The sequence below is a fragment of the Pistacia vera genome, unplaced genomic scaffold, assembly GCF_008641045.1.
Source record: "Pistacia vera cultivar Batoury unplaced genomic scaffold, PisVer_v2 Contig294, whole genome shotgun sequence".
NCBI classification, from domain to species: domain Eukaryota; kingdom Viridiplantae; phylum Streptophyta; class Magnoliopsida; order Sapindales; family Anacardiaceae; genus Pistacia; species Pistacia vera.
Window position 1 is genome coordinate 1,113 of NW_022196106.1, and position 27,718 is coordinate 28,830.

Here is a 27,718-nt window from a genome sequence, read left to right on the forward strand (position 1 = left end):
ATCACCTCGTCGCCTGATCACTCACTGTTTTCCAGAAAAGCCCACTATTTTTTCATGTAAACGACCAATTTGTAATCGCTTTTCCAGTCATTTTGTCAGCCGAAAATCTTCATCGCCCCCTCTATTTGCTCTATAAAACCCTTGCCTCCTTTTGCCTCACTTGCTCACTGGTTTTCGGTTACGATCGCCTCTTTCCACCAAGGGACAACTTCTTTTTGCGACTTTTTGGATCGATTTTTTCGCAACCGCTGGTTCATGCCAGTTTGGTTTGATTCTTGCGTCATTGTTTTGATCGGTTGTTTTGGTGAGGGCTAGTCGGTGGTTACAAAGGTGGTCTAAGTGACTGGGTGTTCGTTGAGGCAAATTCTCGAAAACCTGGTATGCACAGAAAGGGATGGGGATAGTGAGTCGCTGACAAGAGGCAATCGACCCGAAAAAGACACCTAAACAACACAAAACACTTCAAACCAACCACCCACTCCCCAGACACAACCAATTTACCCAATCAACTCCATAAAAACTCCAATTTAAACCCAAATTCACAAAAAAATCGACAAGAAATAGGAACTTGCTGACAATCGGAGAGCTAACACGGTTTGGGTTGTTGGGGTTTTTGAAGAAGAGAGGCTAGTGAGTCTATGGGTGGTGAGATGGTGGATTTTGGAGCTGAAAAGTCGTCGGAATCGGGCCTGATAGACTGTGACTGTGTGAACAAAAAAATTGCGATCGTCGATGAATGGCAGTAGGACGCGGTTAGAGATGAGAGGGCTTTTGGAGAGGGAGATGAGAGGATCTTGATGGTGGTGTTGGATTGGTCACTCAGCGTTAGAATAAAGGCCAAATCAGGCCCTAACGACGGTTTGGTGGGTCGTAGTGGTGGCTAAATGGTGATGGTGATAGTGGTTGGGTAGGGGGTGGTATGGTAATAGCACAAATCAGAAGTCAAAATTCATTAACAGTGTTAGTTTAAGAGTAATTCGCTCAAACCGATCTAAAATATACGTCAGAATCATCTATCTAATATTATTATCATAAATGTAATACTACACTCACAATTTATTTATATACAATTTTTTTATACAAACTTTCTCACAAACTTTGGGATTGGGACAAAAGAATTGGGCAAAAGTTTGTCCATCTTAAATTAGATATAACTACGTTTATATATACACACACGGTAATATCACATCAGTAATATTTTGACGTCATAAATTTCCTGGTGTGTCGTGAGAACCAATCATGTGACATGTGTCATGACGGGCCGTGGTTTGTTTGTTGGCTTCACATATTGGAAAATTCTGAAATGAATATAGAGAAAGTTCTCATTTTGATTTTTGACCACAAAAGTACCCTTTAAATGCTCGTTATACTTAAAAATAGAAAAAATATAATAATAATAATAAAACCATTTTCAAGTAAAATCGAATATACTTTTCTTCACAGGCAAGACGACGATTTGCAATTCAATTACGTAGCAAAGCAGAAAAAATCCAAGTGCCAACACTCATCCTACAAATCGGAGTCGCCGGAAATGGCGCCGGCGGCGACCAAGGGAACGAGTCCACCAGTGAGCTCGCAGAAAATGAGCTCAAGGGTTTTACTCTACTCCATTCTTCTCACTCTTCAATACGGCGCGCAGCCTCTGATCTCCAAACGTTGCACAAGGTATCAAACATGGATCTCATTTCATTCTTGTTGCAGTTTGAGTGGTTCTATTATATGGGTCATTAACATAATTTGATAAAAGATCGAGTATTTTGGTCAATTACTGTTCGTGATCATTGCACGATTTGATTGTACTCGTACAACTTTCATTACTAGATAGTTTGAATAACAACTGCCATATTAAATGCATGTTTCTCACAGAAATTGCTGGGAAAGTAGTTTCATTTATAACTGCTTGCTCTGCTTCAGTGTTTGATTCATACTTGGTGTTAGTACCATTTGGTGTCATAGAATCTTCTTTTGCTATGCAATTTGGATGGGAATTTTTATGTTATTGGACAAGTAGTTTTTTCAAGAAATTGCTCATTTGCATCCAATAGTTCATTTATACATGGTATTTAATTGTCTGGTATGATTGAATCTTTATTGCTTTGCAGTTTGAATGGGAATTGCTTTGTTTCCAGGCAAATAGTTTTCTCAATAACAGCTCATTCTCATTTAATTCTTCATTAACATTGTATCCATATTGTCTATTATGGAAATTCTCTAGCCAGGATCGTCTGATATAAGAATCTGATTGTGATTAAGCATGGTCTTGATATAAGTATAGTAGGACGGTCTTGACTAAAGAACTATTCTTGTCTAATATATATCATAACTATTACTATATAGTAGATCTTCTTGCTTTTCATTTTAGGTCTTGGATTTTGTTCTGCACTTTTATTACATCCCTGCATAATAATTTACGCATATTGTGACGATGTGTGCAAGTCATTAACTCATGACTGCTCTTCCTACAGGCGAGAAGTCATTGTGACTACATCTGTCTTAACGTGCGAGTTAGCAAAGGTAATTGTTGTACTACAAATATGATTTTGTTTCATTAATATGTTTTCTCTCTTTCAAGTTCTTTTCATGTCATTAGGTTATATGTGCCTTAATTCTCTTGGCAAAAGAAGGTACTTTGGGGAAATTATTCAATAATTGGACTTTGATTGGCTCATTGACTGCATCCGGACTTCCTGCAGCTATTTATGCACTGCAAAATAGCTTGCTGCAGATATCCTACAAGAATCTTGATTCACTGACCTTCTCCATGCTGAATCAGACAAAAATATTCTTCACTGCTTTCTTTACATATATAATATTGAGGTATTTATTGATTCTCCTCTTTGTTTACTTAATTTGAACCAAAGGAATTTTTTGAGTTATATAACCAGTTGACAGTGTTTAAAAACTTCATATATGGTCTATCATTTACAGATGGGATATTAGGGTGTTGTTTGTCTTTTTGGTTAGAGGTTTGAATATGACTTGATGTCAGAATTTGAAGAGTGTGTGTGTGTGTGTGTGTGTGTATGTGTTTGGTGTAAATTAAGGCTAACTTTTACTTGGAAAGTATCTGATGGAAAAAGTAAAATCTTTTTGACTTACATCTGAATACAAAAATCTAAATGACTTTTGGACTCAAAATGTCTAGGCAGAAGCAATCAATACAACAAATTGGGGCCCTATTTCTCTTGATCATGGCAGCTGTTCTTCTAAGTATTGGTGAAGGCTCCAGTAAAAGTTCTAGTACTGATGACCCTGACCAAATTTTATTCTACGGGATTGTGCCTGTCTTGGTTGCATCTGTCCTATCAGGTCTGGCTTCTTCTTTGTGTCAATGGGCTTCTCAGGTTAGCTAGACTTCTCAGTTCTCCTTGCTTGATTCTGCAATCTTATACCCTTGTTGATTTTGTGTTCACTTATGTTTCCTTTTATTACAGGTTAAGAAGCACTCCTCATACTTGATGACTATCGAAATGTCTATTGTTGGTAGTCTATGCTTGTTAGCTAGCACCTCTAAATCTCCAGATGGAGAAGCTATAAGAAAACATGGATTCTTTTATGAGTGGACTCCACTAACTTTGGTAAGCATCTTCTTATCATTTAAAATTTTTCTGCTGGTGAAGACAAAGAGTGACTGTGGACTCTTAGCTCAAATATTACAGTTGGAGTGTGAATGATTTGGGCTTCAAAGTTAAAGGGGAATGAAGTTTGGTTCTTTAGTCTTCTAAATTGCTTATAGGTGATATAGTATCCTTGCTTGATTGAGATAATCCTCAACAGCCATTTTGGTTTCCGGCCAATAATACTTTACTCCAGACATCTTTTTTTGAGTTGACAGTAAAACTCTTTCAATAGTGGTTCTTTTTCATTCAGTTCTATTGTGAGTATTGGAGTGGGTGTCTGTTTACTTCTTTATTCATTTTACTGGAGCCTTTCACAGTCCTCTCACCAAGTTCACTGCACATTGACTTTTGTCAATAAGTATGTATGTATGTATACACCTTGTCCCTTTCCTAGAGCCCACCATGCTTGTCCCCATCTCAGGCTAGATAGAAAATGTGACATCTGAGGGCTTTGTCTTCTTGTTCGTTCATGGAAGTGCTAACCTCTGATAGTTTCCTGGTTTTGTTGTATAAGCTATGACGATACATTTACACACGCACCTCAAAATTTAACAAAAATGTTTTGTTCCATTTCAGATCCCTGTTATAACAAATGCTCTTGGTGGAATTCTGGTTGGCCTAGTTACAACACATGCTGGTGGCGTTAGAAAGGTAAGTTTGAGTTTGTGCAAGTAAACAGTTTTTTGGACGCAATATAGGGGAATAAAAGAAGTCGGTGATGTGGTTTCTGAAATGTTTTAATACTCGGTCATTGTTATAAAAAAACTTATATTAACAAATCTGCATTCCATACATGCAGGGGTTTGTCATCGTATCTGCACTTCTTGTTACAGCCTTCCTGCAGTTCATTTTTGAAGGGAAACCACCTTCACTGTACTGTCTCATAGCTTTTCCCCTTGTCGTTACTAGCATCTCAATCTACCAGAAGTATCCATACAAAGTCAAAAAGAAGGAAGCCTAATCCTTAACCACTACAATGTGGCAGATTCTATTACAATTACTCAATTATACAGTTTCCATTTGGTCTCTTGTAAATCCTACTTTGCAGCAGGGGAGTCACCGGATTTTTGGGAGTGTCCTCATAGAATCGAGAAAGCAGATTGTGTTTGCTTTCATCAATTTAATGAAATATTTGGACTGAGTAGTAGTTAATTTTTTCACAATAGAAGAAAAATGAGTAGTGTTTTGGCTTATGACCTCTAAGAGTATGGCATAATTGTATGGAAGAGCAGTAGAATGTTTAAGTTCTCTTCAACTCTCCCCCAAATGAAAGCACGTTTTTCCTCCTTCAAAATTGAAATACACACAATCTAAAGTTTACAAAATCTAGCATTAACACCTTTTTTTAGTGAAAAACCTCTCATGAGATTGAAAAAGAGCAAGTAGTAACTACTCTCGTCAATACTATAAATCCTCCTATTTCTTTCTGTTGGGATTTCGACATATAAATGGTGAGAAATGCTAGTCTTACAAAGAATTATAAAAAGAAACCCCTCTCTGGGCCAGAGGATGGCGCTTCTTCGAGTTGTTCGTAACCGAGTTGTGGGAGTTGGCCCCCTTCTGAGCCCAAGTTTTGACGATGTTGCCCTCTTGGGAGACTCAGCTCATGAGTTACAATTAGGGTTGTTCAAAAAAATCCGATATCCGATCCTGACCCGCTCCGCTCCGATTCAAAAAAATCGAATATCCGAAAATTTGTATCTGATACGGATCATAATTTAAAAAAATCCGAATATTCGGATCGGATATCGGATCGGGATTGTTAAAAAAACGGATATCCGTATCCGATCCGGATTGTACTAAAACTACGTCGTTTTGATTTTTAAAATAACCCTAACACAATTTTAATTTAACTCAAACTCAACTCACTCACTCTTAGTCTCTCCGCTCGAACACGCACAGACACAGACACAGACACAGTCACTCAAACTCAACTCTCTCAGACTCAGATCTCAGTCTCTCTCGCTCAACTCTCTCAGTCTTTCTCGCTCAAACACTCACAGACACAGTCACTCAAACTCAACTCTCTCAGATGTCAGTCTCTCTCGCTCGAACACTCACAGACACAGTCACTCAAAGTCAACTCTCTTAGATCTCAGTCTCTCTCGCTCAACTCTCTCAGTCTCTCTTGCTCGACACTCGACAGACGAGTCAGAAACTCACGACTCAGCCTCACCATCGTCATCTTCATTCTTCAGTCTTCACTTACAGTCACCAACTCACCATCGCCATCTCTGTCACTCACTCCTTCCACCATCAAAGCCAAGATCGTCAATAACCCCAAATCGTCAGTTCCTCTCCTAAATCCCTAATTGAAGCCCCAAATCGATCGTAAGTAAATTTCTTTAGATTTGCTAAATTTTCTTTTTCCCTTTCAAAATTGTAGTGTTTTCCATTATAAATTGCTGATTTTTCTGCCTTGTTTTGTGATGGATGCTTTGACTATGGATTGTTTGTTGGATCTTCATTCATGGTTTGTTTGCTGAATTATCTTTGATAATAAAGGGATTAAGTTAAAGCTTGTACTTTTTGGTGGGAAATTTGATGAATTTTATGATTAAGTTTCTGGTTCAAATTCCAAATTGGTCACACGAACTGCCCAGATAACCTTAAATTTCGAATGATGTATTTTTTATCAATTCTTTCTGTGTCTGCAAACACTTACTAAGACTTTGGTTTATTTGTTTTGTTTTGTTTTGTACAGGAGGATGATGATGAGTAGGAATTGGCAATGAAGATAGCATAGTCATTTAGGCTGTGACGGTGTTTGGACAACATATGTTAAATGTTTTGTGCTTTATGTTAATTTTTTTAGATACTTTTATCATGTAAGGGAATTATAATTTCAATTTTATTGCTAGAATTATTTGATTTTAATAAGAAAAATTTTAAAATTCGGATCAATTTCGAATATCCAATTATCTGATCCGAATAATCGGATATTCGTAAAACCGGATATCCACATAATTCGAATAAGGATATAGCCTGATTCGAAAATTCGGATCGGATCGGATCAGAAAAAGCCCTATTCGGATCGGATATCCGGATTTGAACAACCCTAGTTACAATTGGATTGCCTTCTTGAGCAGTGGACTTCGAGTTTGGTTAGGTGTTTCTCCAGCTTGCAGATTAATTCCCTGTCGCTTGAATGGGCCTCCATTGGTTTGAAGTTAGGCTAGGTATTGATAATACTTTCAGAGATGTTCGGCGTTCCAGGCCTTGGGAATCCTTGAACCATCTAGTAGCTCCAAGTGAAAGGTCCTTATGGCAATTTTCTTCGATATTCGATAAGGGCCTTCCTAATTTGGTCTAACTACTTCGGCACTTGGCTCCCTAGTGCTCGAAAGGATTTTATGTAGGACGAGAATCCCTACCTCGAAATCCCTATTTTTGAATTTTGAATCGAAGTATCTTTTGGCTTGTTGTGGTATGAGGCCACACATAGCTGGGCCTTGTTTTGATGTTCCTCAATCAGGTTTAGCCTCAAGCACATGAGAGCTTCATTGTTTTCTTCATTGAAAGCTTCGCGCTGGAATGTGTCAAGTTCAACATCCACCGAGGCTATAGCTTCACAACCATATGGCTAGGGGGGGGGGGGGGGGGGGGGGGTTCTCCTGTCGCAGTCCTTGCGATCGTTCGGTGTGCCCATAATACTTTCGTTTGTCCAATTCAATTCATCGAGCTTTGCTTTCAAGGTATGCTTTATGACTTTATTTACGGCCATTGGCCTGGAATTGGTAGACCATAGAGAACATTTTCCTAATGCTGAGCGCGTCATAGAAAGTCTTGAATTCCTCATTATCAAATTGTTTCCCGTTATTCGTAATGATTGTATGCGGTATGCCGAAGTGACAGATGATATTCTTATAGACAAAGTTTTTTAGCTAACTGGTCGTAATTGTCGCCAAAGGGTTCAGCTTCTGTCTATTTTGTGAAGTAGTTGATGGCGACTACTACGTATTTGACTCCGCCTTTTCCCTAAGGTAGAGGCACAATCAGGTCGATTCACCATATGGTAAAAGGCCATGGGCTGGACAGGGTGACAAGCTCTTACAGGCGCGTGTAAAGGGGGAGGGGGGGTATGACGGTGAGTCGCTAACACTTGTTGCATTTTCGCATAAAGTTTGTAATGTCTTCGTAGACAGTTGACCAATAGTATCATTGCCTAAGGATATTGTAAGCCAAGGACCGCCCCCAGCATGATTTCTAGATGTACCTTCATAGATTTCCCTTAAAATGTAATCTACCTCATCGTTATTTACATATCGTAGTAGAGGGGCACTGTATTCTCGCTTATACAATTTATCGCTGATCAGAGTGCAGCGAGCTGACTTGGTGCAAGGGTCTTAGATTATTGAAAAAAGGTAAAATAACTTAATTTTTTATTTGATATTGAAAACATATAGAATGATTAGGATGGTGCCAACTTTCAACTATTGGATTTCACAAAATTTGGTTATAGAATCTTTAATTGGAAAATTAAGGTCAATTAATTAAGGGGTCAACAATTTTTTACGAGTTAACATCTTTTTTTCACCCAAATAATGGTTTAATTACACTTTTCTACCCATAAACTTTTAAAATACCACTTTATTACTCAAATTTATATTCTAACAGCGAACAGAAAGTAAACTCAATCCAAGCTATTAGGGTTTTTAATGAGGGGAGGCCGATGAGTCTTTTGGTAGTGAAATGTTGGATTTTAGTGATTGAGATTGATTGTAATTTAACTTCGGAGGGGTGGTTGTGTAAACCCCAATCGCTCGATTTTTTATGATTGGTAAGGTCGGTAAGAGTGAGATTTGAGGGGTTCAAGGAAGAGAATGATGGTGGTATATGATTGCAACGATGCTGAAATCGAAAACAAAATATAAATTGGGTATTAAAGTGATACTTTAAAAATTTGTAAGTAGAAAATGTCATTAAACTATTATTTGGGTGAGGAAAAGTCCGTTTACTCAATTTTTTACAGAATTATATTCGTTTTGACTCTTTTCAGTAGCTTTAGTCAAATTCATGCAACGTCTGCATGCCTCGTTCATTAAAAATTAAGAAACAACTTCTTTGTTTGGTTGACGTGTGCTCCTGTATAATTGTAATTGCAATATTCTATCATATCTATAATTTCCAATTAGTGAAATTAATAGTACTTAATTTTTAATTATATATAAGTCATGCACATCATGTCATTTGTCATTTGATACAACAAAACATTGTAACAATTTCATTAATTGAAATTACATATATTTCTTAAAATTTAAAAAATAAAATAGTCCAGGATATAATAATATGTGTTAAGATTTATATTCATTTAGTTTTGAAATTCAAATATTAAATATATTTCTTAATCTTTCCCTAAATAATTAGAAATTTTTTATCAAGTAAACTTTATTTTTGGTGTATGATTGGAGACTGGAAGTAAGCAGAAACTATCATTAAATGGATACCCTAATAATTATAATTACAATAATCATGTTACAAATTATTGAAAAAGATTGCCGTCAAATATGCTCCATATGAAGTAATAAATATAAATAAAAAATAGATGAGAAATTGTTAATTATTAAATGGGCCATGGCATGCCACGTGTAGGTCACTCATTGACATGGGATGCCCAATTGACTCACGCTGTCTCAGGACTTCACCAGCCNTGATACGGTTAGGCTGCTGAAAGCAGTGGTGGTTGAGTTGCCACATGATGTATTTCTTCAAGCATTTTGTCTTCACAAAAATATCGGAAACTATAACCTATTTTCAAAGGGGAAGAATGAAGACTTGAGATTAGATTGAATTTGATAATTTGTATAACAATTCAACGATAATAACATCTATATATATATATATTTCATTAACAACTTAAGTAAAATTAACTTATAAATGACTTCTCTTAGCTATAATATAAAATTCATCCGGCTTATTCCGATTAAACAAATTTGATATATGTATTGTTCGCAATGAAGACAAAGATGATTAATCATAATTCATTAAATTTATATAATATAATATTATTTAATGTGAGGGAGATTGACTCTTGAAAGTTGAAACCAGGTAGCTCTTGTCACATCATAATATTAGAAACTATATATTATATACTTACTGTTATTTATTACCATGTTTAAGTAAATTAAAGGTTAAAGACACAGAGTCAAGAGATATGGTAACATTACTATATACCGATGGATCTTTCTTGGATCCCTCGTACATTTACTATATTCAAGTAGAATGAAATAATTAATACACATATTATTGTAATTTAATTAAGGGGAGAACGACTATTTCCCACCCAAGGTTTGGCGAGCCCCCTTTCCCACCCTTCAAGTTTTAAAATGACACTTTCGCACCCACTGTTATATTTCGTTAGTAAAATTCGTTATTATTTAATTATAAAGATAAAAATTCCCTTTATTATTTGATTTAATAATTTTTTATTTTTTTATGTCATGCAACATAGTCAATTATCAATGTACCCTCTCTTTAAATTTAAAAATTGTATATAAATTTTACTTAAATTCTATTAAAGCATTATTTTTAATAAAAAGTTAGAGAGACAAATCGTAAATTTACATTCCCATTAACAATGACAATACCCTGTAATTGAGCAGTAATAAAAGTTTGCTGTGCGGGTATTAAAATAAGTATTGAGAAAATTCTACAGAGAGAGAAGAAGCGAAAACATGACAAAACCAGATCAGGTTTTTTTTTTTTTTTTTTTTTTTTTTTTGGTTCCTGACTCTCCTTTCACTTCTTTACTACCCATACCACACACTCTCTAGAACAACAACAACATTTTATGGGATCAAATTTATATTTTTTCTAGTATTCACATAGACTATAGTGTCACAGTTTGAGATTGAAGGTGGCAAAAGAGGCAGAAGACTGCCGAAGAATGCTATAAAGGAAGCTTGATAGAATGGGAAATGAAGATTAAAGAATATCAAGCAAAGAGAGAATTATATTTTTGTATTGTATAATGTAATGTGTACATCAGTCAATTCATACAGGGGCCTTGAATACAATAAAGGAAAGGGAATAACACTGTAAAAAAAATGCAATAAACTCTTAATTATAAAATATTACAATAATCAATCAAATAATTATAAATCAATAACTGCTTACTTCTAACATAAATATCTTCCCATTCCATATTTCATCGCATAGTACCCATTACCCAAAAACCTTAAACACAACATGGTTTCTCTAACATCTCTCTTTCATTCTCCAACCTTAATTTCCTGCTGTTCATCATCTTCTTCTTCTCCTTCCTCCACCAAAAGTATTATGCCCAAATCATCTTCTTCTTCTCTTTCCTCCATCAAACCCATTAAAACTTCCAATCTCTACTGATATTATTCAACTGAAATTCATATACAGATTTTTTTTTTCAGGAACCCAAACAACACAACATAATATCCAGCAAACCCATTGAAGTGTTTTTTCTCTCTATTGAAATTTAACAATTAAAATTCAGATACAAACTCTTTTCACAAACCGACACAACACAAAATTCAACGTCTAACAATCGCAAAACATCAGTTTCAAGAAAAGAATCTTCAAATCCTCCAACCACTAAAAATCCACAAAAAATAAACCCCCAAACCACAAACCCACAGACCATAAGATCCAAAAGAAAAATTATGAGCAGGAAAAGAACGGGAGCTGAGGTGTTAGTGTCAGTGTCACAGTCAAGTTAAGTGTCTATAACGTTGCCTTCGATCGTGATTTGGTTGGCTACGAGTTGAGTTGGTAATGTCGCAGCCAGCCTAGCTTGTGGCTGAAGGTTGTGACACCGCCAGCCCAGTTGGCAGTTGTAGGTTACGCCAATGTCGCAACCTCCAGCGTAGAAGGAAGAGATGACGGCGAAGAAAAGATAAGGAAAAAAAAAAAAAGGAAAAGAGAAAGGAAAAAGCATATTTCAATTTTTAAATTTTGATTTATGAGGCTTCACGTAAATTAACCATCCTGCCCTTCTTTAGAACGGATTTTCTTAACAGAACATAACGGAGGGTGGGAAAGTGTTTTTTTGAAACTTAACAGGTGGGAAAGTGTCGTTTTACCAAACCTTGGGTGGGAAAATGTTGTTCTCCCTTTAAGTAAGTTGCCATTAACCTATACCAACTCATTACTTGGTGCCGGCATGTGTATACTTAAATAAATCCCACCACCCATTAATTTTTTTATTTTTTTAGTTCAACAGTCAATAAGTATGTTCTCAGCAAAAAAGGAACTGGTGTAATATATAGCAATACAAAAAATCTACTTCTTAATTTGATAGTTAGGTGGGTTGGCTTCTCACTCTTGGCCTTGGTATAAACGAATATATATATTACAATTTTTTTGTTTATACAATTTTTTAAATAGGATGCAAATATAATATGGGACAAACTAAAAATAATTAAGATTTAGAGACAATATTGAGTAATTACTACAACATTTTTTTTTTTTAATCAGATATGTTGAATTAGAAAAAGATAAAATTAATTTTATTGTTCTGATTTGAAAGATTGTTTTTCAAAATCGACATACTGTTTATCAAAGGAAAATCTCACGATTTTGCTGGTATTAGAAGAATGCCTGCCTTGATTATCAAGTCATTAAATTCAAGTACAAAATGATGGGTAAAGTCAAAAGGATTTAATAGGGTTAGCAAAACATTTTCCTTAGTTATCATATTACTCATTAAATTAGGGCAGAAAATCGGGGTATAGTTGTTTATAATTAATTAATTGGTTTCACAACCAAATAAAGACATTAACTTCAGTAGGTGACTTCAAAATTAAAATCTTACCTAACTAATTTGACAATGTTTATGTTTATGTATGATTAAATACAAATCAAATAATTTATAATTACTGCATAAGTCTAGAAACAGCTACCTGCTACTTCGCTGGCAAATTGAGCTTAGTTATCAATATTATTATTATTTTTTGTTTATTTATAATATGTATTATTAAATAAAAAGATAAGATACTAAAGTTGAATATCTAAATAATAATAATAATATTTAAAAAACTTTCAAATATGGTTTTAATAATGATTTTATTTACGTATTTTAAATAGAAGTTGTCAAACCATGATACATTAGTTTAAGCAATTCATATATGAACTAATTCAAGAATAAAAATATAACAAAACTTAATAATTTGAATGAATTAATTAAGAAAGAAGGAAGAGAATTATTTAAGTGATGTTAGTTGGTTGTTCAAAGAGAAGTAGCGATGCTCAATTAATTTGGAGTAAGGTTTTGAAGGCTCCGCACATATATATTTCCTAGCTACCTCCATATGGTCAATTTTCAGAACATTTTTTAAATATTATTGGTCAAGTCTCCAAGTTCGGTGGCTAATTAATAATTTAAAACAAATAGAGGTGGTTGGAACCTACCAAGTTTCACGTGTGTAACATCAACCTTTTGGGTAGGTACGTTACGTAATCGTAATCGTAATCGTAATTAGCTATTATCGCTATCATTCCTTCATTTTTTATTACCTTCTTATATCATTGTATTAGTAAATATAATATTATGTTCTAAATGAGTGAAAAAAATTTGAAGATTGCAGATATGCATGTTTTTAGTTAGCTTTGCCGTGTTTATCTAAACAACAAATTCACGACTCTTACATGAACATGAGAAAGTGTCTGTTTGGGAAGAAAGAAAATAAAGGGTTTCAAACGTAACTCAATTGAATGTGGTATATATAAACACAACATTCAGGCCTCAGCTAATTACACAAATTAATTATTTATTTGTGTACGAGCAAATGGGCATCTCAGCAGCTCATGTTCTTGCAATTCTGGTGCTAATTATAACCGCGGGAGCGGCGCAAGTTAAGAGCCAAAATTCAATACAGAAATGCCTAACCCACTGTGGGGAAGAAATTTTGAGTTGCGGCGGGAGCTGCCTCACCAGTCAATCGGCAGATGCTATGCAATGCATGGAGGGATGCGGTGCTGATAACTTTAAGTGCATGGAAGGTTGTGCCGGAGTAAAGTAAACAGTCCAGTTCCGCCGCCACCACCGGCAGACATGTGATAATCTGTGTCGTATTAATTACTATTATGTAATCTTAAATAATATCCGATATGATCATATTGTGGCTGGCTTCTGGTGCAGGAGGCTTAAGCTTAAGATAAAATGAATTTTATATTCTAGAAATACTAAGATGTGTTGTGGTTGTTGAGATATTTTGTCTAGTAAATGGGGGAATTAATAAATCTTTATAATTAATTATTAATGACATTTAAAAAGATCATATTCAATTATAAAGGTTGATTAATTATATAACTGGAGTTGTTTACATTATAATAACAAAAATCAATACCCAAACTGGTTAATCAAATCAGCTATCATTTTCCTCTTCAAATCCAACGTTGTAAAATTTCCTAAAGCCTTTTATTAATGTCATTATATTGGAAAATCAAGGACTTTTTTTCTCTTCTTCTGACATGATGAACATAATAATATTATCAAAGCAAATCTTATTTTAGGCTAGGCTTCCTCTGAATTTGTCTTATACAAGGTTCACCAATTAACATGATCTGTCAATACCAATTTTTACTTTTTATTTTAATCATTATCTTTTAAATGCGGTCTTGTTGGGCTGGAGCGGCTTCTAGTTCTAGACTAGGCATAGAAATCAAATTCAAATAGGCTTTACAAAAATAGCCTGCCATATTTACTACTGTGCCACAACCTAAATCACCTCCGCGCCACGCACTCACCAGCCCTTCCTCTTCAAAAACCCCAAACATCTCAACCTTCAATTGTTTACCAATCATCTTCCCAATTTCTAAGATTTTTGGTAAATAAAAAAATTACTAACCCAACAGGATGAAAACCCTAAGTCCCAATTGAACCGACCTAACCAGGCCAAGTTTTAAAACATTGGTGATTTATACCAAATCTTAGAAAATCCAGGAAAACCAAACAATTTGTGATCAAAATGGTAAATCTCAAACCACCGGTGTGTAATAAACTGCAGTCATATTATTATTGAATAGATATACAACAAATTGAATATATTCTCATAATAGTAGTGTATACTTTGATCAATATGATTCAGTCTAAAAAAAGTAAAAACATATTTGACTTTTCGATTTGACAAACAAGATGACATATAGCCATCGTCGGGCCAATTCACTGGGATTGCGGACAGTACTAAAAACTTAGTTGTCTAACTGTGTGATTTGCGAATTTTCTTTTCCTCAATACCCGATTGAGAAAATCTTTGCCGGAGAACTTCTAAAACATCTTCTGTTTTCACATCTTTAAGTGCTAGCAGAACCAAGGCATGATAGAGTACATCTCCCATCTCTGAGGCAGTGCGTGACTTGTTCTCATTCTCCTCCAGTGTTCGACATAATTCATCTGCCTCTTCCCTATGAGTGGGATAACCGAACCATTAGAGTACAATACTATACACATATAATGTATATAAACATATGGGCATCCTCTATACTTGCCAAAATTTTGAAGTAACAAAAGATTTAGACACTTCCACCATTTCCTACTTCCTAGAGAGAGTTGTAAAAAACTGAAAAATCAACAAGCAACGCTTCATTACACATTCAACAAAAATGCAAAAAATTATTGCTTGCAATATTCAGAGTTTTCAATCCTTATTAAGAGACGTTTATAGTAGGCACTTAATAGGCTTTTAGCTATAGTTTTGAGCCTCTAACAATTAGCTATAGTTTTGAGCCTCTAACAAAGGGTTATTTTATTTATTTATGTAAACCGGAAACAAAGAAGTAACAAGACAAGAACATTTATTGCAATTGTAAATTAACAAGTAAACAGTTTTGACTGAACAGTGACTTAAAATCAACTCTTAAAAGCATGTATGTTTACCGGATCTTGGAGCATAACAAGTTCTTATCAAGTAATAATCGTTTGGTCCATGAGGGTTTTCCATTTTGTGGAGCTGCTAACTCTGCTTTGCGCTGGGAAATTGTAGACTCCAGCGAGTACAAAGTAGTCAATGCCAACTTATTTTCTTCAGCCTGCCACATATGATTAAATTCAATTACAGTCAGAATGCTATAGTTAATCTGTAATATTACAGTGAAAGTATATGATATAATTGGTTAATTGAAACATTAGAGCTGTGAACCTGTTGATCATCTAAGAGATCAGTAACTGATGTATAGTAGCAAGTTTCTGAGCCGGTGTGGCAGGTAGGTCCATCAGGTTTCCCAAGATAAATTATCTGAGAGGAAACTTCTCAGTTAAGCAAACTAACAGCAATATTCAACTTAAAGGCTTAACGAGTACAAGAGTTCTGAACATACAGAATCATGATCACAATCAACAAAAATGTCATGAACATTGATGAAATTGTTTGAGGTCTCTCCCTTTGTCCACAAAGTTGACCGTGACCGACTATAGAATGTTGCTTTCCGAGAGGAAATTGTTTTAGCTAGTGCTTCCCTGTTCACAAAGCCTTGCATTAATATGGCTCCAGTGTCAACATTTTGAGCTATAGCCACTGCCAGACCTTTCTCATCCCATTTTATGCTGTCTAACAATGTCTCAACCTAAAATTAGGCTGTTAGATATTTTATCACCAATCATTTTGTACAGACAAAAGTTTAAAGTTGAATGGAAACTTAAAAAAACAATAATAATAATAACAGACACACAATGGCTTCGTTTGGTTCAAAATTGAGAATACTACTCTTAGTATTGCCAAAAAAGTTAAACAGTAAAATACTCAAAAACTCTCATTTTTGGGAATACTACTTTTAATATTATTCAATTTTTTTTAAACCCTCTAAATTTGTTAATTTAATTAAATATCCCTAAATATTTTTTTAAAAATTACAAAAACACCCCAACAATCCACATTTACCAGATTCTGGCCACCACCGTCGAAAAATGGTCAGAATCTGGTAGGATGACGCACTACCGACTGAATCTGGCCGGTAGTACGCCGATCTAGCCTTTTCTGGCCAGATCCACGGTGGATCTGGCCGTTGACAGCCAAATCTTTGGCCGTAACAGTCAGTCACGACGGCCAACAAACGGTCGTCGTTGACATCAACGACGACCGTTTGTTGGCCGTCGTTGAGAGCAAATACGGCCAGATCTGGCCAAAAAAGGCCATAGGGATGCATGACCGGCAAGATCCAGCCGATAAGACGACTCCGGCAACATCCGGTGGTGGTGGCCGGCTGGGGGTATTTGAGGGTGGGTTAGGGGTGTTTTTGTTAACTTTTAATGTTTTATTATAGGGGGTATTTTGTAAAAAAACAAACATAGGGGGCATTTTATTAATTTATAAATCCTACCTCGTAATACCCGCCCAATTCAATTTTTTTTTAACTTTTTTCAAAAAACTTTTCCCAAAACCTCCAAATTTTGAACCAAACGAAGCCAATAATTTTTGTTAAATACATACATAGAGATGGATATATACTTTGAGAGAGACATGTAGGGTCCAGATGTAGCTCAAATAAAAATTAATTCTTTATTGGGCAACGATAGACACACTCAAGAGAAGGTAAACAAATAGATGAGGAACCCATCTACATTGTTTCCTTATCTATCTTTCTTTTCCAGACATGTAACAATCCCTACAACAATGGCAAAGCAGGAATCTGACTAGTCTGGTTGAATCTTGAGCAGTCTTGAAAAAACAATAATACTAAAACAGCCAAGGCAAAAAAATAACTTACAAATTTAAAGAAGTTCACTGACGTGCTTGGACACATATGCTTGCTTAAATTTAAACATACACATAAATTAGAGAGTGAGATGTAGAGTCCAGATGTAGCTCAATAATAATTCAATTTATTACTGGGCAACGATGAACACCTTCAAGGAGCGGTAAACAAATAGATGGGATGCCCATCCACTAAATTTCCTTTCCTATCTTTCTTTTTCCAGACATGTAACAATTCCTACTGTAATGGTGGAGGCAGGAATCTGACTAGTCTGAAAAAATAATAATAAAACAGCGGGAAGGAAATGTTACTATCCTACAAGGTAAAACTAAAAACAGTACACTGCCAACTTAAATATATGCATAAGCATTCATAGAGACATTGAGAAAGGTAACATGTAGAGTCCAGATGTAGCTCAACAATAATTAAATTTATTACTAGGCAACGATGAACACTTTCAAGAGTTGGTAAACAGATAAATGGGAAGCCCATCCACCAGATTACATCCCCATCTTTCCTCTTCCAGACATGTAACAGTCCCTACCATGACGAAAAAGGCAGACACCTGACTAGTCCGGTTGAATCTTGCACATTGTTGAAAAAACATAAAAAGTAAAACCAACAAGAGCCTAAGAATAAAAGTTTTGCAAGTTAAGAAAGTTCAGTGGCATGTTTCGACTGACATGCTCAGAGGCATCCGCTTCATTGTATCCAGATAAAAGCATCAAAGATTTCATCAAAGTCATCAGAACATAAGGAATACCTATGCAAAAGAAACCCAAATGAAGTCTGCTAAGCATTTTCAGCAACAACATATGCAATTACACAGACTCCTTCATTAAGCATTTATCTAGAAGCTTCAAAATATAATCAACTGATTAATGAAGACACAAAAGCATCATAAAATGGTAACTCATTAGACATTGATGGATAGTAATTTATAAGTACCTTGGATTCAAGTCCAAAATTGTCCTGTAATTTCTTTGCAGAAGCAAGAACCAGACAGCATCTTCTCTTATAGCTTCTGCTATAATTACCAACCGAAAAAAAGCAACTACCCCTAGGAGTAACCCTTGCAGATTGAATACAAGGAAAGTATGCAACCGCCATCAAAAATGCAAATAAAATCCTCTATATCCTTTCCACATACATCACACCAACCCTGAATATAAAAGAAAAGGTTCATCAATTCAGTAAAAAAACAAAGTTTCTTTAATAATGACATAACACAGTAAAGGAATCAAACAAACAAACAATGTAATAACTTTAAACTAATGCATTCACTCTATAGTGCCACCACAGCTAACGTATAGAACTAAAAAATGCAATCTTTTTGAAACTACACTCAAGTAAACATGAGGTTGTAAACAAAAGGATCAATCTTTACTCGTTTGTAAACAAAGATAAAAATAAAAACAGGTAATTGAGAGGAGTTTTCTGAGGCATCTGTTACTAGTACTTAAAAGACACTGGACCGAAGCCTCTGTTAACTGTTGGTGGTGGCGGAGAGCGAAGCCGCTAAGCTTTTATATAAAGTTGGTAGGGTTTTTCAACAGAGACAAAGTGATCCCGTGACAGGTACGTGACATGGTTAAAGTAACAGCTGATGGAGTTTGAGTTAGGCTTTGCCACGTGGAATTTCGAGAACTTGATTGTGACGGTGTGATTAAAGATTGAATCTAGTTTTTATAATTAATTTAGAGAGAACGGCTTACACGTGCCCAAGGTTTGTCGTAACGACAAGTTGGTACCCAAAAGGTTTTGAAATGACAAATAGGTATCTTCCTTCATGTTCTGTCAGCGGTTTCTGTTTATTACTGTTTATTAATAGTAAAAAGACTAAAATACCCGTAAAGGTTTGAATTTTAGTTTTTTATAAATTTCTAAAAAATCCCCTAAGTTTACAAATTTAACTAAATACCCCAATGTATAAAAATTTTGTAAAATAACAAAAACACCCCCGTCACCTGCAGTGCCAGATTCCGGCCACCACCGCCGGAATCTAGCCGAAAAGTTGCGTTACGACACAGACCCGTCGGATCTGTGTCGTGACGCGTCGATCTGGCCTTTTCCGGCCAGATCCATGGCTGATCTGGCCGGAAAAGGCCAGATCTACGGCTAGATCTGGGCGTCGACGCCGCAAAACTCCATCTGCGGCGTCGACGGCCAGATCTGGCAGTAGATCTGGCCCTTTCCGGCCAGATCAGCCACGGATCTGGCCAGAAAAGGCCAGATCTGGCTGTTGCTTCGACGGCCAGATCTTGCCTTTTCCGGCCAGATCCGTGGCGGATCTGACCGGAAAAGGCCAGATCGGCACGTTACGACACAGACCCGACGGGTCTGTGTCGTAATGTAGTTTTTCGGCCAGATTCCGGCGATGGTGGCCGGAATCTGGCACTGGGGGTGTTTTTGTTATTTAACAAACTTTTTATATATGGGGGTGTTTAATTAAATTAGCAAACTTAGAGGGTTTTTTTAGAAATTTTTCAATTTATAAAAAACTAAAATTGAAACTTTGAAGGGCATTTTAGTCTTTTCACTATTAATAAACAGAAATCAGTAACAGAATATGACGGAAGGTACCTATTTGTCGTTTCAAAACCTTTTAGGTACCAACTTGTCATTATGGTAAATCTTGGGTATGCACAAGTCGTTCGGCCATTAATTTAATCTCTTGGTTTGCTAGCAAGGGGTTCAAAATTACTGTAGCTTTTGATTCACTATTATTATTCTATCTTATTTTAAAAATCTAAAAATATATTTGTAATAATATTTTTAAAATCTAATTTTACTTTATTTAATTTTTAAAATATTAATGGGTGAGTTTGATTTATTATTTTGTATAAGATTTTGGGAATAATATTAGATAGTTGAATAGGAGAGTATTACGAGATAAAATTTAAAAATTTATAAAAAAACCCCTAGGTTTGCTAATTTAATTAAATATCCTAATATATAAAATGACAAAAACACCCCCATCACCTACAGTGCCAGATTCCGACCACCTTTGTCAGAATCTGATCGAAAAATCACGTTACGATATAGACCGGTTGGATCTGTGTCGTAACACATTGTTATGGCCTTTTTTGGCCAGATCCACTATGAATCTGGCCGGAAAAGGCCAGATCTACGGCCTGCTGTGGCCGCGATAGCTGGAAAAGACCAAAACGACGGCCAAAGATATGGCATTTTTCGACCAGATTCGTGGTGGATCTGGTCGGAAAAGGCCAGATCGATGAACTTCCAGCTATTTCTGGTCAGCAGATAGGCCGTTGTACAGATTTCGACTATCACCGATGGTGGTTGCTGGAATCGGGCAAGTATAGGTCACAGGGATATTTTTGCTAATTTTTAAATTTTTTTTTCAAGGTGTATTTAATAAAATTAATAACCTTATGGGGTCTAAAATAATTAAAAAATAAAATAATATTTTTAAAATAATATGTCAAATATTATTGAGAGAATAGAATTGAGAATACAGGCAAAAATAATAAGTCAAACATTTCCAATAATTACCTGTAAAATAATAAGTCAAACATTTCCAATAATTACCTGTAGGATAGATTACATAGATAATTCAATTTTAATTTTTTCAAATTACTATTTTAAAAGCATAAAATAGTGAACGAGAGATATCTTTTCAGTCATGTCTGATATGATATGACATGACATGACGTGACGTGACATCAACGAACATTTACTGGCTCAGTAATTATGCAAATTTGGAGGGAGGACAACGAAACATTAACAAACCATGTGGGGAAATCATAAATAATGCTCAAATCGCAGAGGTTTTTCGGTAATTTTAAAATAAATCGTGGGCATGAAAATTAGGGCTCGTTTTACGGTGTCAGTGTCCATACTCAATACGAGCATCAGTCACCGTCCTGATAATCCAGATGATGTGAGAAAAATAGTCAACTCTTCCATCATCGCCATCACCACCACCGCCACCGCCACAACCAACGGCAACAACGCTTCGTTTCTCTCGGAGTAGCAGAATGCAAAAAGATATATGTTTTTACTGTAGCAAGCCGGGTCATTGGGCGAGAATTTGCCCGAGCAAAACTCCCGAGAAGTCATCACCTTCCTCCAGTCGTGGTGGACCCACAAGGAGGTGCGATTATCCCTTGATCCACTGTCCATGTGGTAATGGAACTTGCCGCATTTGGGTTTCTAAAACTGAAAAGAACCCTGATAGGAGTTTCTACACCTGCCCTGTACAGGTTGGTTTCTTTTTGTTTTGTGATTCTTAGTTAAAGATGTTTGTTTTTCATTTTCTGCGATTTCTTGTTCTGATTTGGGTTTATTTTGAAAAATCACTTATAGGGAAGTGGAAAATGTAAATTTTTTAAATGGTGTGACGAGATGAAAAAAGAAGATACAAAGATTCCTCCTAAATGTCGTTGTGGTGCAGGAACATGTAGGAAATATGCTGAAGTTAAAGGACCCAACGTGGGTCGCAGCTATTTTGTTTGTCCCATAAAAAAGGTATAATCTTGATCGTTCAATAACTAGTACTTCGTCAGTATAACGTAGTCATTTATATTTGATGTTAGTTTTGTTGGTCTTCTTGATCTAGTTTTTCTGTTTGATTCTCAACTAGTTTGTGTTGGTTCCTTTAACAAACTTTAAGCCCTGAACCACTAAATGAGTTAATTCTCTTAAAAGGACTGTGACTTAGCTGTGTCTGGATGCAGGAATAGGTCTTGCTTTTTGTGTTTCATTTTTTTTTTCTGAAGAGCGAGCATGCCATCTGCAATGATGCGATCAAAACTGAAACATTACTTGCTAGAGAGTAAATTCTGCTTCTGCCTTGGCAGTTGGTATTGTTAGTTACTTGGAAGGTGATTTTAGCTCCCATCGCAGAGAAATTCCTCTATACTAGCTAAAATGATTTGAGTTAATTATTTCCTGTCATGAAGTGGATCTAATACCTGAACATAGTTCATGAATAGTTTGATGAGCCCTTAGCAGTGGAGAATTATATAGCATATTTCATACACACTTGCTGATGTACAATAGAGAGATCTTCTTTAACTTTATGATGTTTATAATTTTCCCTATCTCTACTCGCATAATATTTTGCAGTTTATTTATGAATTTATTGGAGAAATATTAATCAAGAAACTCATTTCAAACCATGCTCCCTTTTATTTTTTATATAAACAACATGAACATATGTAGAAAAGCTGGGGAGAAGATGTGCTTTGAAACCAACTGTCTTCATTAATTGGTTTGATTCTGATCAAAGTGTGGTGACTTTGACCTAGGGACTTGGGGCATGCCTATTCTTTGAATGGGCAGATAGTCAATCATCCAAAAGCAAAGGCTATGGCTCACCTCAATCTATGTGTGATAGCCACAAGGTTTTTGATGAAACAAACAATGAATTGCAAACTGAGCAGCATGAGAGGATGGAATCCATTTTGTCAAACCCCCAAGATTTCCCGAATTCTGAGGCTGTGCCTACATCTTCAGCCCAAGCTTATGTACTGTTGAAGGAGAACCAAGATTCTGGTAGGACATCAAGAATTTTGCCTGAAAAAGGACATGATCCATCCCTATGTTTGACTCCCCAAAATGAAAATACTGTCCCCAATTCTACCAAAGGTGATCTAGTCATGCAGGAGGTAGAGTCATGGGATTCCACAATGCAGAAAGCTTCAGTGGATCGTCTAATGTCTCAGTATGATATTCATTGCCGACAGATGGAGTTTTGGAAGCAGATTTCTGTTGCGGGCATTTCAACCGCAGGTGCTTATTTCTAGTTTGCTGTTTGTTTACCGATTTTACTTCTATTCTTTGTTTACATCTTGTCATACTATAATGGTATACTTTTATTTACAGTAGATATTTGTTTTGGAGGTAACAGATGTGATTTATCAAAGCTTAGGTCTCCAACTGGTGGGCTGGTTGGGCAGGCTTGCTTTCCCTCCTCCACGATGTTTAAAAGATCGTCCTCCCAGTCCTTTCTTTTGTGGTAGGGTTTCACGTGTGTATATGTGGTATTAGTTTCTCCCTCCAGTTATGGGTTCTAACATTACTTTCTAATAGGTATATTTCCTTCATATGATCTCATCTTCGTTCCTAAAGACAGAAATATGCATAATCCTGAAGGCTTAACTTGCTTGCCAAGCCAGTCTCTTTCCCGCGGTGACGATGACTATTTATTATTGCCAATTCCTGGGCATGATCTTCAGCTCTGGAATGGTGATATCCGGAAGCCATCAGGTTCAGGTCTCAAACGTTCTTCCACTACAATAGAGGATGAAAATGTTAGAGATTTTGTTGCAAGTTTAATTTCAAAATCTCTTGAGGTTCTGCATATTCAGAATCAGCTTGTCATGATCCCGAACTTGATCAGTCTGTCTAATTATGATTCCATGAAAGAAGCTGCACGCTTATTTTTACCTCTTCTAGATGGCATGCCAGTTCACAATGATGCATTTTCTGGTCGTGTGAAACAATTCATTGATTCAGTGACAAGACTTTCTGCCGTAGAGCAGTCGATCTGCAATGAACAATCCTTGCAAGGGTGTACTGAGCTGTATAACAGTGAAAAGGTTCACTTGGGTCATATGTCTAAGGTCCATGAGAAGGCTGTCTCTGACTTTACTTCTTCCAGGAAACATCTTCAGTCACTTCGAGAAGAGGCTTCACTTCTTAGGGACATGCTTCGCCAAATTGAGGACAAGTTGTGTTGTTGTGAGGCAGAGACTGTAGAACTGAAGACTCTTCTAGATAAGATTAATAGAGATATGCTGGAGTCCAAGAGACGCATGCTAAAAGCTGAAGAAGCTTTGAAACTTTGCAAGCAGAGGGAAGAAGAGGGATGTGCGGCAAAGGTTGCACTGGAGAAGGTGAGAATTCAACTTCAACAGTGATTTATACAGCTTGATTTTTAATCTGCAACTTTTTTGTTATTCAAATTGTAGATATGTTGGAGTATGAAAGAAGTATGTGGCTTGCCTTTGTGGAAGCGACAGAAACTTTGAACCTTTTTCAACAGAGAGAAGAGCAGCAATATGCTATCGAGTAGCGTCAGAGAAGGCAGCTTTACATCATCCAGAACTATATAGCTGACTAAGCAGCAATATTATATTTCTTTTCGTATAATCTGATGGGAGCCTCATACTAACTAGTAAATTGTAGATGTCTCTTATGTAAATCCATCCATCCTTCTCTCTCAATCTTTGTTCATATGCAGCTGTATGTTAGAATAAGTGAAGAATATGAAGTTTCTGAGGCGTTGTGCTTCCTTCTTGCTTTTGTTTCCTACTATCTCAAAGCACCTCACAGCCCATTTCAAGGAAATGCTGTCCCTTTTCGCGAGGCAGTCTTACTTCTGTAGTTTCCCTTTCAAGACTTATCTTCAAAAGAATCAAAACTTTGAATCTTTCTTTAATAATTCTCACACTGCTCTGTTCCTCAGTTGCCACATGGAATTCGAGAAGTTGATCGTGACGGTGTGATTAAAAATTGAATCTATTTTTTATAATTAATATAATATATATTTTAGAAAAGATAGAATACTTAATTTTGGTTGAATATTTAGCATTTACTTGTAAGAGTTATTGAAATTTTTTATATAATTGATTAATTATGCAAGGGCACCATTTGAACATATCTCTTAAAATTAATAAAAAAAAAAATGATATGAATATTCATATGTAAAAGCTTAAAAGCCAACTTCTTGGAGAAAGGAATTAGCTTGTAAAGGCATAACATTTTTGTTTTGTTTTGTTTTGTTTTATGGATATATCTTTAAGTGGTTATTCCTATTAGTAATCGAGAATAATTGAACTCAAGATCTCTTGAATAATACATCTACGAGTGCCTATAACCTCACTCGGCCACCTAAGGTCATTTAAAGGCATAACTTTTCTTCATTGGTAAATAATGAAACACTAAGTGTGTGTTTGGTTGGGGGTGTAAGATTATTGAGGTAATGTCATCTTATATTATTTTATTACCAAGTAATATAATATTCTAGTAATCTTCCAAAACTAATAGTAGTAGGTAATTTAATTACCTTTATTTTCTTAGGTATTTTAAGATTACTTTGTAATATTAATTTTGTTACAATTTTACCTTTAACTATTAAAATTTTTGGATAATAATACCCTTGTTTTGAAAAAAATTTAAAAAAAAATTCAAAGACAATCTTATCCTTATATATGAAATTTTTAAGACGAAAATATCCATGAACTTGAAAAATATTACGCATGACAGTTGGCCGGATTTGGCCACCAAAGCAGGCCGCCAGATGACAACATCGGAACGGCACACGGTCGACCGAATTTGGCCTATCGTGCGTCGATATAGCTGTTTTCATCAACATCTATGGATGGAAATGACCAGATCGTCATAGATTTGGCCGGAAATGACCAGATCTGTTTTGGTTGCTTCCTACCAGATCTACGACTTTTGGCTATTAATGACAGCCGGTCGTGCACTGTTATGGCAATGGATGGGAGTGATTTGTTTACAAATTAAACTTTTATGTGACTGTGGTGTTTTAGCCATATCTCAAACGTAGGGGGTTAAAAGAGATTATTAAAAAAATAATATTATATTAATATTTAAAAAGGAGAGCAATTTAGTAAATTATATAACATGCCTACAAATTTATTCTTTCCAACCAAACATATTAATATAATATACCCACCAATTTATTCTAACCAACCAAACACATTTTCCTAAATATTCCGAGTGTGTTTGGTTCAATGAATATTGTATTACTGGGAATGTTACATTAATGGAAAGATAGATTACCTTGAAGATCACAAAAAATGTTATATTGACTGTGTTTGGTTAAATTAAATAAATTAGTGGGTATGTTATATTGATATGTTTGGTTGGGAGGAAGAAATTGGTGGGAATTCATATAGATTACTAAATTGCCCTCCTTTTAAAATATTAATATAATATTATTTTTTTAATAATTTTTGAATCATTTTTAACCCCCTACATTTGAGATTTTTCTAAAACACCCCAACCAAAAAGTTTATTTTTTGACAAAAACACCCCCACCCACCCAAGCCACTATCGGTTGCCTAAACCATTGCCGACCGTCAATCAAGAAGTGCAACAAAGATTTTCTTTGAGGGGTTTTGAGGAGAAGGTGAAGGGGAGTTGATTGGTGCAAGTAGGGGTGATTTTCGATAAAAAACGCAACTGGAAAAGCCCCGAGAAAAAGGGAAATTGCGAAAAAATAGTGGGCTTCACCGGCGAGTGAGGGTAGCTTCGGTGATGGGGTTGGGTGGGATTTGAAAAGGAAAACGAGAGGGGTAAGATGGTGGTGGTTGGGGCCGACGGTGATACCGCAATCAGCCCAGATCGAGCTTAATACTGGCGGCTGCTCAACCAAAAAAATCCCAAATCCACGGCCATCTTGTCATTTACGGCTATCGATAGGGCCAAAAAATGCCATATTGGCACATAGCTAGCCAGATTCGACCAGTTGTACACCATTCCGGTGATGTTGGCCGACGATGGTTGCCGGTGGTGGGGGTGGTGGCCAGCTGCATTAGCCCTCTTGGGTGACTTGTAAATTGTTTTAGAAACAAGGGCATTACTATCCAGAACTGTAATTATTTAGGGGTAAAATTGTAATGGTAGAGTTCATGTAAATTAATTTCAAAGTAAGGACATTATTGTCCAAAAATTTTAATAGTGGAAGGTAAAATTGTAACAAAAATAAGATTATTAAGTAATCTTACAATACCTAAAAAATGGAGGTAATTAGATTATCTCCTATATTACTAACAGTAACTGCTATTGGTATTGGAAGATTATCGGAATCTTATATTACTTGACAACCAAACGAGAGAATGTCCGGAATCAAAGATAGATTACTGAGGTTATCTCAATGTTTTAAAACCCGGCTCGACTTGACCAGTTTAACCGGTTCGATCGGGACTTGGCTGGTGAGCTGAGTCGGGATAGGCAAAAAACCGGAAGAGTGATTTGGGCCAGTTTCACCCACGGTTGGACCGATTGTACTGTAGCAACCTGTCAGTCCAACCGTTTTTTTTTTCCAAAAACCGAGTCAAGCTGAAAACCCCCTTTATATTCCTAAATCCACTTTCCACCGATTTTCACCCATTTGCATTCCATCTCCCTAAAATCTTCCACCGGTGACTCCTCCATTCCAAATCCTTTTTACCATGTTTTCATTTGATAATCGAGTCGTAACCTACATTTTCTCTCTTTCATTTTTGCTTTCTTCATTTCATCTTCACTTTACCTTGTGTGAATCTTCCATTTGCGCAAGCAATCTTTATTCCATCAAAATCAAACCCATAAAATTTCTTCAAAATTTGTCCTTTTTATGCAAAATCCCAAGAAAAACGACTAAAAAACCAGTGAGAAAGGCGCAGAGAACAGTAGGCAAATGGGTTTGTTAATGGTGACTGTTGATGCTTGATTTT

At 35.9% G+C, this 27,718-nt stretch overlaps 3 protein-coding genes across 5 annotated transcripts; 2 read left to right on the forward strand and 1 right to left on the reverse strand.

The window, feature by feature from the left end:
* Positions 1-1,482: 1,482 nt before the first annotated feature.
* Positions 1,483-4,710, forward strand: LOC116135157 (UDP-N-acetylglucosamine transporter ROCK1-like). The gene is made up of 7 exons (XM_031420867.1): positions 1,483-1,665; positions 2,466-2,514; positions 2,591-2,817; positions 3,146-3,344; positions 3,435-3,578; positions 4,197-4,271; positions 4,420-4,710. Exons 1-7 carry the CDS (start codon positions 1,532-1,534, stop codon positions 4,579-4,581), a joined length of 990 nt encoding a protein of 329 aa, XP_031276727.1. The 5' UTR covers positions 1,483-1,531; the 3' UTR covers positions 4,582-4,710.
* Positions 4,711-14,621: 9,911 nt separating this feature from the next.
* LOC116135159 (histidine biosynthesis bifunctional protein hisIE, chloroplastic) lies at positions 14,622-18,845 on the reverse strand. 3 transcript variants are annotated; one of them, XM_031420869.1, is made up of 6 exons: positions 18,742-18,845; positions 18,231-18,444; positions 15,909-16,154; positions 15,731-15,826; positions 15,469-15,620; positions 14,622-14,996 (listed from the first exon to the last, which is right to left on the reverse strand). In XM_031420869.1, exons 2-6 carry the CDS (start codon positions 18,390-18,392, stop codon positions 14,792-14,794), a joined length of 861 nt encoding a protein of 286 aa, XP_031276729.1. In that variant the 5' UTR covers positions 18,393-18,444; positions 18,742-18,845; the 3' UTR covers positions 14,622-14,791. The 3 variants fall into 3 exon arrangements, with proteins under 3 accessions (XP_031276729.1, XP_031276731.1, XP_031276730.1); XM_031420871.1 differs by having other exon boundaries at positions 18,736-18,837; XM_031420870.1 differs by having other exon boundaries at positions 18,670-18,780.
* Positions 18,846-21,139: 2,294 nt separating this feature from the next.
* LOC116135156 lies at positions 21,140-24,761 on the forward strand. Its single transcript, XM_031420866.1, has 6 exons — positions 21,140-21,508; positions 21,612-21,773; positions 22,556-23,039; positions 23,158-23,265; positions 23,340-24,145; positions 24,221-24,761. Exons 1-6 carry the CDS (start codon positions 21,284-21,286, stop codon positions 24,278-24,280), a joined length of 1,845 nt encoding a protein of 614 aa, XP_031276726.1. The 5' UTR covers positions 21,140-21,283; the 3' UTR covers positions 24,281-24,761.
* The last annotated feature ends 2,957 nt before the right edge of the window (positions 24,762-27,718 follow it).

What these genes read in the sequence shown, in the direction of transcription:
- LOC116135157 (XM_031420867.1), top strand. Translation starts at nt 1,532, where the DNA reads ATGGCGCCGGCGGCGACCAAGGGAACGAGTCCACCAGTGAGCTCGCAG. An exon ending in TAACGTGCGAGTTAGCAAAG is followed by an intron (nt 2,515 to 2,590) that starts GTAATTGTTGTA and finishes TCATGTCATTAG; the next exon opens with GTTATATGTGCCTTAATTCT. An exon ending in TGTGTCAATGGGCTTCTCAG is followed by an intron (nt 3,345 to 3,434) that starts GTTAGCTAGACT and finishes CTTTTATTACAG; the next exon opens with GTTAAGAAGCACTCCTCATA.
- LOC116135156 (XM_031420866.1), top strand. Translation starts at nt 21,284, where the DNA reads ATGCAAAAAGATATATGTTTTTACTGTAGCAAGCCGGGTCATTGGGCG. An exon ending in TGCGGGCATTTCAACCGCAG is followed by an intron (nt 23,040 to 23,157) that starts GTGCTTATTTCT and finishes TGGAGGTAACAG; the next exon opens with ATGTGATTTATCAAAGCTTA. An exon ending in TCCCAGTCCTTTCTTTTGTG is followed by an intron (nt 23,266 to 23,339) that starts GTAGGGTTTCAC and finishes ACTTTCTAATAG; the next exon opens with GTATATTTCCTTCATATGAT.
- LOC116135159 (XM_031420869.1), bottom strand. Translation starts at nt 18,392, where the DNA reads ATGGCGGTTGCATACTTTCCTTGTATTCAATCTGCAAGGGTTACTCCT. An exon ending in ATTTTGGACTTGAATCCAAG is followed by an intron (nt 16,155 to 18,230) that starts GTACTTATAAAT and finishes GCCTAATTTTAG; the next exon opens with GTTGAGACATTGTTAGACAG. An exon ending in TTGATTGTGATCATGATTCT is followed by an intron (nt 15,827 to 15,908) that starts GTATGTTCAGAA and finishes GTTTCCTCTCAG; the next exon opens with ATAATTTATCTTGGGAAACC.